This window comes from Micropterus dolomieu, linkage group LG18, assembly GCF_021292245.1.
Source record: "Micropterus dolomieu isolate WLL.071019.BEF.003 ecotype Adirondacks linkage group LG18, ASM2129224v1, whole genome shotgun sequence".
NCBI lineage: Eukaryota > Metazoa > Chordata > Actinopteri > Centrarchiformes > Centrarchidae > Micropterus > Micropterus dolomieu.
The window spans coordinates 37,632,055-37,641,471 of record NC_060167.1 but is presented as its reverse complement, the minus strand read 5'-3'; the positions used below and the strand labels follow the sequence as shown (position 1 = coordinate 37,641,471).

Sequence of the window (9,417 nt, the reverse complement as noted above, 5' to 3'; positions counted from 1 at the left end):
ATGAGTTCTGCCAGCATTGCTGCAGAGGTTGAAGAGGTGGGGGGTCAGCCTGTCAGTGCTCAGACCATACACCATGCACTGCATCAAATTGGTCTGCATGGCCGTCGTCCCAGAAGGAAGCCCGCAAACAGTTTGTGGAAGAAAAGCAGACTAAGGACATGGATTACTGGAACTATGTCCTGTGGTCTTATGAGACTAAGATAAACTTATTTGGTTCAGATGGTGTCAAGCGTGTGTGTCAGCAACCAGGTGAGGAGTACAAAGACAAGTGTGTCTTGCCTACAGTCCAGCATGGTGGATGGAGTGTCCTGGTCTGGGGCTGCATGAGTGCTGCCGGCACTGGGGAGCTACAGTTCAGAGGGAACTGTGAATGCCAACATGTACTGTGACATACTGAATACATGATCCTCTCCCTTCAGAGTCAGGGCCACAGGGCAGTATTCCAACATGATAACGACCCCAAACACACCTCCAAGACGACCACTGCCTTGCTAAAGAAGCTGAGGGTAAAGGTGATGGACTGGCCGAGCATGTCTCCAGACCTAAACCCTGTTGAGCATCTGTGGGACATCCTCAAACAGAAGGTGGAGGAGGGCAAGGTCTCTAACATCCACCAGCTCCGTGACGTCCTCATGGAGGAGTGGAAGAGGACTCCAGTGGCAACCTGTGGTGAACTCCATGCCAAGAGGGTTAAGGCAGTGCTGGAAAATAATGGTGGCCACACAAAATAATGACACAATTTTTGACATTTTCACTTAGGGGTGTACTCACTTTTGTTGCCAGCGGTTTAGACATTAATGGCTGTGTGGTGTGTTATTTTGAGGGGACAGCAAATTTACACTGTTATACAAGCATTACAAAAAATTTATAAATTAACATCAGATTTTATTGGAATATAATGAAAACCTATAGTTCCTTTGGTCGAAACGCAGCTAATAATCTGTCAGGATCTGTCAGGACTTTGTACGATTAGAAACAGGAAGAGGGAACGTAAGAGGGGAAGCACATAAGCCAAGTTGAATAACAAGGTCTCCCGCAATCCCGCAATTAAGGCCTGTATTACCAGCTGAGTTCAATTGGCTGTCTTTGTGCTGCCTGGCTCTACTGAGCTGGATAACTGGTATCACAAAGCTGGTTATTAACTGGTTCAGTTAACGCTAGGGTGTGCAATCCACCAATGTGCATGTTCATAGGAAATGCAGAGTTCTTAACTGAAAGCCACTCACCAGAAATATTATCAGATCATTGAATGTGTACTAAGAGGAAACTGTGTTATTACAGCAGCAAAAAGTCATAATTAGACAGGTAAAAGATGTTGAATATAATCATACAACTAGACCATATCGATTCTGAATATTTCCAGCTGTTTCATTATTCCTTTTCCACAGTATCGATCCTGAAAATGTTCTTCTCTTCTCCCCGTTAGCGAGCTGATACACACAACGCTGCAGTGCCCACACAGCCCCGCCTCCTGTCACTCACAGCACTGTCTTCTCGTCTTGTTTGCTCCGGTTGAATCACGTTTTTTCTCTGCCAGCTTCGACAAGTCCCGCCCTACTGTGCTGTGATTATCTAATTATCTAATCCTCGTCTCATCTGCAGGACCGACACGCAGTCCTCTATAAAGAACCTGGAGATGTTGGAGAAGTTCCCTTTCAACATCACTAAAGTACTAAACAAGATGGCCCAGTAAACTGTTGTTGATAAGATAGCTGTCCTGTTGTTTTCCAAACAGACATTTTTAATTCTCAAAACTAAGCTCATCCCCCTCAGAGCTATCAGACCTAAGGAATCAGTTATTTAATCAATGTTTTGTCAATTTTCCCCGTGGTATTTTGAAAATGGTATGAAATATTCCTTTTCAAAGTATTAGAAGAAGAAGTTAGAAATTCCAGTATCGTGACAACACTATAGTCTACAGTAATATATGACATTTCTGTATCTCTGTCAGTGGTTAAACTATTACTAACCGCGCTGTCGGGTTTATAATTTACAGGGAAAGAGAGAGAGAACGTCTACAGTGGGCATATCTGATCAATCATCATATTTCATTTTATCAACTCTTAGAGGTAAATAAAGATTTAATATTCCCAAAGCAATGCCATCCCACACATTCGCCAGTTTTACTGCCCATCATGCATCTTTCATTCTGCTGCCATGAGAAGTTTGGGCTAAATGTTTATTTTATATTTGAAACTGTCTCACTACTTGTGGAAAGGTTTTGCTTAAATTTGGTTTTACCTCAATAAAATGCACTTCACTACCAAATGAGGATGAATCCACGCCCTTACCTGTAGCATTGCTGGTGTGAGAGAGGCAGTAGGTAGAGAGGGGCTGCAGAGGTTCATGGGGGAGAAGTCGGAAGTGGTGACAAGCAGAGTTGGCGGGCTGATCTGCAGGATCTTGGGTGGCTTGCGTGTCTTCCCTGAGCTCTGGGTGCAGACTGTGGTGCTGCTGCTCACTGAGGATGAACTGGTTTCAGCATCCACCAAACTGGTCTCATCTCCAGACAAACCAATGCCACTGTCCACCTGGTGGACCAGAGACAGGTAACCATTTCTACATGTGTTTTGTCAGTATCATTTTTGATTCACTTTGGCTTTACACTTATTCTAATCTCGGTCAGCGGTTGGCAAACAACTCTGGCATCAGGCCAAATTTTTTTCAAGCCGTTACATGGCGGGCCGTGTCTTTATGTGCTTGTGTGCATGTTTAGCTCAGTCGGTAGTGTGCGGGACTCCCATATAGAAGGTTGAAAGATCAATTCCAACTACCTGTGGTTATTTTTTTCTCCCATGTTAAACAAATTGATTATAAGGACACTTTTGCACATGCTCACAATAAAGCATGTGCTGCAGTGTGTGTTTGTCCCGGCGTTTGATCTGCATTCATAAACCTATGGATGCTTATTGTCATTTCCCTGAAATTCAGGGGAATTCAATCACACGTTTACTGATGGCTTTTTCAGAGCTGTGTCAGGTAAGCCAGAGACTCTTTTGAATGTCGTTCAGAACTCTTCAAAGTAAAACAATCACTTAAGAGGAAGTGATAGTGTGAGTAACTGTATCTGTCATGACTGAGATCTATTTCAGAACCAGCCGCTATCAATTTATACATTTTTTTTTCTGCTATCAAAGCAGGTGGGCCAGATATTATTGCTGGTGGGCTGGTTCTGGCCCGCGGACCGCCTATTGCCGACCACTGATCTATCTGGGTCAATACAAGAGGGACATCTGTGCCGTAGGTAGTACATACAGCTCATTGAAAATGTATCAGTAAAACATGAATCCATAGTGATTTTCATTCTAATCTGTAACATTTTGTACATATAATAATTAACCACTGGAAGTGTCACAATCCAATGTAATATTTTCAACTTAAAATAGATACTAACACAGAACTGAATTGAAGCAACCAACTGGTTTTGCTTTTCATGCTGAGTGAAATTAAAGGTGTGATGAATTGTACTATTATTTCCTGCTGTGCTGGTAGTTTTTAGGGTACGATGCTGATGACTACTGAATGGATGACACACATTTTCAATTGTTCATATAACAATGAATATTTATAATAAAATATGAATCAGGTGGCTACTTGTGTGGAAGATGGCTTATTTAACTAGCATCGTGTGACATGTGTTTGTATGTATACTAGCCTTCTCCCGTGCCTGAGTGCCTGTGGGCTGAGAAGAGCCAGACTCTATGTCGCTGTCAATCACCAGCTCCTGGGAGGAGTCAGGCACTAGGCTTGGAGACGGGCTGGCCGAGGTCAGGTCTGGTAAGCTGAACGCTGGTTCCGATGGGCGGATATGTTCAAATGAGTAGACAGACTGGGACGGCAAGGAGGAGTGTGTGCTGATGTCTTCGGCCCGCGTGGGTGGAACTTGCAGAGGATCCAAGTGGTTGGATATTAGGGTTGGCTCCATGGCAACCTGAGGAGGAGGTGCTGGTGCTGGCTTTGGAGGGGTGTTTCCAAACTTGATTACAGATGGTAAAGCAGTTGACTGCTGTGACTGGGGCAACTGCTCCTGGCTATGGGCTGTGGCAGTGAGGCCTCTCTTGTCAGCCATCTTCTCTGCTGGGTTCTCTATTTTGATGGACTTGAAGAGCTGCCGTCCATTTTGCAGAGAGTTGAGGGTAAAGGAGGTGTACAGGCCAGAGTGGATGTAGTCGTTACGGTTTGACTGCTTTGTGCTGGAGCCCAGAGCAGCTGAAGTACCTCCTACCTTGCTGTGATCACCAGACTCACACTCCTGCAGAGTGCTGTCTCCTCTCTTCAATAGGGGAGGGTTGCCCCCAGCAACCACATCCCCACCCTCTCGGATAGCAACGTCTCCTTTCAGTATGTCGGGATAGGACACAAAGCGATAGACAAACTTCTGACCATTTACCTTCTTTATGATGTTCTGTAAGACACAGAAAAGGATTGGTTAGTTTATACTCTTAAGTGAATAAATTAAAAAGCAAAAAAGTGAATCATTATCAACGAGGCAGAAACAAGACTTTCCTCTCACGCAGTATGCCTCTCCCAATGAGGTACCGGGAGTAAAAAATAAAAGAGTGACCACAGAAAAGCCTGGTGCGTGGGACAGCTCTGTCCTTCCTGTCTGTACCAAACTAGCAGCCACTAATGCTGCAGCCAAACATACCAGAGCAGCCCTGCCCAGAACCCCACAGGGTCAAACCACAAGCACAGTGGCAGACAGCCCTCACCCCCCTCTTCCTCTGTCATCGAGCTGAGGACTTCAACCATTCTGGAACGCAATTAACTGGTGCACTCTTTGGTGCAGCTGTCTGGAGGAAAAAGTTCCCTCTCAGTCTTCAAAACACCATGGTTACACAACTTAGGCATCATGTAATTGGTTTAATTATGACTGACAAACATCTGTCATCTCTCAGGATACAAGACAATCTTTTCTTTTATGTTTTGGAACCCGGTGCTGGGCTAAAATATTAGGGTGCTCAAGTCCCTAAGCACCCTTAGAGCTGTGTCTAGTTAATTCATTCAGTGTCAGTCATCAATTCTGTAGATCAAAGATGCACAAGGGTTTAAAGGCAGGGTAGGAAAGTTGTTTCTAAAACTTTTTTTGTCATATTTTTTGAAACTGTGTTTATAGACCAATACATATTAAAAAGTTAGGACCTCTGGAAAACACAGGCACTCCTTCCATTCGGACCAAATGCAATGATTGGCTGGGTGACTGTCACTCTCCCTCGTTACCATGGCTACCAGCCCTGCTGCTTACAGGAGCTGCCCACATGCGCGCACCCAGTCAGCTCTCTCAGACCTGACGACGCGAAAAGCAGTCAGACCGGTGGTAATATCTGGGTGGCTTTTCAACGATGGTGACAACTGAGGTACCCCAACGCCAGTCAAGGGAAAGTTCCTGAGCCATAGATTCTCCGTTTTTTGCACCTATTATTGCTGTGAAAGCAGTTATGCATTTTAGGCAAAGCCATAACCTGGTCTGTGGTCTGCATGTGGAGAAAAAGCAGTGAAATTGCACACCGACACACACACTGTTTTCATTTTCACAAATAAAATAAAGTTTTTTCAAATCTAAAAAAGTGTTTCAGACAGCGTTAAAGCCTGAAACAGCAGTAAGAGGTGCAAAAAAGCAACGTAAGTGAACTTTCTCTAAAGTTTCCTTTCCCCTTAACTGCCGAATCGGAAGGTAACTTCAGCGTCGTGGTACCCATGGGGCTGAAAAGTTACACTGTGGTCGCTTTATTTCTGCTGGACGGGTAATCTGGCTTTTTTCATTTTGATGGTAATGTGTTACTTTCATCGCTAGCAAACGTAGCTACCTACTTAGCATTCAGCTAATGGTAGCTACGAGCTGGTGTAGCTAGCCAGAAGAGAGACGATGATTTGTCTGTAGCTGCAGCTGAGCAGGAAAACAGCAGCTGGTTTAGTTATTCACCACCTATGTTCACTGTTATACTATGTTTACGCTTATCTTTACCTTCTATCTAATCTGTTTGTGTGTTTAATGTTATCTGGTGTCGCGTTGTTTGACTGTATGTTACGCTGTATGTGAAGACATTTTACAAATGTGGTGATGTAGCTGTGTGTTTTGTAGTTATGAGAAAGACATCAACGTTACTGTACATAAACAACGCTGGCTAAGGGTCCCCGAGTACCTGCGTTTCTGGTATATAAGCCACTTACTATAGGACATTTGTACATAGCACAACCTACTGACTACTACCATACTGTACTAACACAGAACTGTGTGAAAACCTTTTACTGTAATTGGTGCTGTTATGCCACATTTATTTTACCAGAAGTAAAAATTCCTGTATGTTTTATTTCTACTGTGCCTTCAGGTCAGCTGCAGATATGGAGTCTTCCATAGCCCTGCTGTACTTCTCACCAGTGTATGCTGATCAGACCATGCTGGCCTGGATTACTACCACCATGTCCACAGACCAGCCACAAGAAAAGCCGATGACACAGTTCAATATGGTGCATTTTTATTACTCCTATGCATGTTACTCAATACATTTGTAAGTGATGAGTCAAAAAATATTAAACAGTATGAGGAATACAGATAGATGGTGCTGATTTGTCTTGATTGCAGTTTATGTGGAAATGCTAACTACTGTATAAGAGAACAATGTCAGGTGTTAGAAACTTTTCACTAAGCTGATCCTCTTGCGGTCTTATCAGGTACAGCAAGGTGTATAACAAAACGTCCAGGAAGTGGAGCTTGTACTCATTGAAGGTGGCGAAGGACTACAGTTACATCGCAGATCATCCACAATCCTGCCATCCTCCTCCTCCTCCGGTTGTCTACTACTTAGGAGATGCCTAGAAGCAGAACCAGGAGACCTGATAATCCCCGTCAACATGGGTTTCAGTCAGGTGTCCCTGCCCCAACTGTGTTGCTAGATGCAGCAAAATATAAAACAGAAGTAATATGGTTGGTTCTGAAATGTGGTTATCATGTCAGAGAGGTGACTGTGTTATATTTAAATCTCCACAGCAGTGATACGATGCTACGAGTAAAGTCTGAACTGTCTTCATAATCAGTCAGGACACCTCTGGACACACCTTGTCTTTCATCCTGTATTTACATATTTTTAATTATGTTTAAAAAATAATCTATTTGTGTTATAGGTTTTAGTAGTATATAATAATAACAAACAAGTGTTGTACCATATTCAGATATCATTATTGAAGACATAAGATGTAAATGTAGTTGTTTGATTTATTCTGCAAGTGTAAAGAAAAGGCATTTATCATTTTCAATGTTTTATTTAAAAAAGAATGAAAATATTATCCAGAACAGGGAAAAATATCTTTGTATTTTCTTTTAGATGTACAGGTAATCATCCACACAGTGGATGGAATTATTTGTGTAGCACTGTGTCAGTTAGTGACATTACATCTTCCACCCTGCTAGGATTAAACCTCTGTACTGTCCTATTTTATTTGGATAACAGTTGCATGTCTTCCAGAAACAGCAACTCAGTATCACGACAATGTGTCTAAGTGCTCCACACTGCCACACTACAAACTGTCTGTGTGCTGCCCCACTGAACTGTCTGTTACTCTGTCCTGGGTCTGGAAGGTCAGCCTTGAGTGGTGCATGGAAACAGTAGTCTGGATGTTGTCCACAGTCCTCAGATTCTGGCCTGTAAAGGAATATATAGTTGTTAGAACCCCAAATTGGAAAGAACATGAAGTATTCAATCAAAAATCTAATTATCTCTGTTAATACACAATAGAAATTTGATCATGTATGTAGTGTTTTAATAACAAAATAAAAATGAATGTGAGAGGAATAGACCATGATGGCTCCCACATATTTAATTTCAATTCATATCATGTTATCACTTTATCAAATAAACATTCAAACCAGAAGTTTTATTTGTGCTTGTGAGGCAAACTACTCCATACAGCACCTTTCAATCATAAAAGAAATAAAATAAGCCAAGTGCCAACTCAGATTTTTAATCAATGTCCGCTAAATGTTTCATCAGCCCCCCTGGAGCGCAGAGGAGAGGGCCGGAGTGTAGCCACGGACACTCAGATCAGATGTGGAACTGCCAAGTCAGGATAGTGGCAGGTGGCAGGATGCCGGATTGCCTTTCCCCGATGTTGAGACGTTTATTAACTCGGCTAACTGATGGAATTCTCATCATCGTAAAAATCCAAGATAACCTAAAATAACATTAAAGAATTACAGAAGAGATCGTCAGTAGTTGGGAAAACTTGTATTTGATTGCAGAGCTGCACGCAGCGCATATTCGCTCAGCACCTCCTCTCACTCGCTCCCTCTCTCTCTCGCAAACACATTGACAGCGACCAGTGACAAAACAGTGTATTGAATGGTTAGTATCATGAACACGCTGCACAAATCCGTCCGCCGCGCTCGCCACCGTTAGGCTGTCATTCTGTGGGAAACACTGCGGTAAATCAGACAGGTCTGTAGAAAAACATTCTTGTCTCAAATTTTTGTTCAACGGGTCTGGTAGTGTGACCTTATCACATTTCAGTTTGGCCAAGTAACGTTTATTTTCTTTGACTGGCAGCTATGGTTATTTACTTGTTATGGATTGATTGCGGAAGTCTGCCGGAAGTTAAGTACATGTACGTGACAAAGATAAGCCAATGGCTGAAGCAGAGTAGTTAGTGGTGTAATCAGTAAACAATAAAAAGGTAATAACTATACTAATATATTTTTGACACCAAAGGGCTTAGGGGGAACCACCTGAGAAACAGAGAGTGGTTGATACAAGTATACTGGGATAAAATATATATGTATATATATACACCTGTTCATATGCTGTTGGTGCGTGAAGCTCGACGCAGGTCCTAGAAGATGTGCTCCTTGGCTTGCACCTCGTCCTCCCAGTCCTGCCTCTTCTTCCTTGGACCCTGGCTGCCCTCCCTCCTCTGCTTCACCTCGACCCCGGGCCTGTCCCGGTCTGTGCTTGGCTCTGGAGTGCAGTCTTCATCAGAGACAATAATGCTGTCACCGTGGAAGCTCTAACATGCAAAACAACGTACATGTTATGAGTCCAACACAAAATTCACGTCCGTGTAGTGTAACTATGGAAACGGGAAAATGTGTATCAGCCTGTTTTTAGCTTTGCCCAAGTTACCGCAGCATTACTTGGCTGTTGTGTGCCGCTAGTTAGATTGGTAGCGGGGTAGTGTTGGTTGGCTCGTGTGTGGGGGCCCGCCCTTGACCTAGGGTTCTGGGGACTTGGGCTTGTGGCCTTTGCTCATTTCTGGGCGGGTGGTGTGTCCCTGGGCCTGGGGGCCCGTTGTCTCCTCTCCTCGCGTGGGCCCTCTTCGGCAGAGGTGAGGCTCCCGCTGCTTCCCCCTGCCAGCTCTCTCACAGTGGGGGCATTCGGGAGTCTCTGGGGCGCATGGCCGGTGTTGTCGGGGTAGGTTTTGGTGCTC

General features: G+C 43.7%; 1 protein-coding gene across 3 annotated transcripts in view; it reads right to left on the bottom strand.

Annotated features, from left to right (window-relative positions):
* The window catches only part of elk4 (ETS transcription factor ELK4), a 50,404-nt gene that overhangs the window by 18,662 nt on the left and 22,325 nt on the right, over positions 1–9,417 (bottom strand). For 2 of the 3 annotated variants that reach the window (XR_006829071.1, XM_046075957.1), the window contains exons 3-4: positions 3,656–4,405; positions 2,292–2,531 (exon numbers count right to left, since the gene is read on the bottom strand). Coding sequence is in view for 2 of the 3 variants with exons in the window: in XM_046075957.1 (XP_045931913.1) it covers positions 2,292–2,531; positions 3,656–4,405 (990 nt within the window). In the remaining variant the exon portion in view is untranslated. The remainder of the gene's footprint in view (positions 1–2,291; positions 2,532–3,655; positions 4,406–9,417) is intronic. The other variant, XM_046075958.1, reaches the window with a different exon arrangement.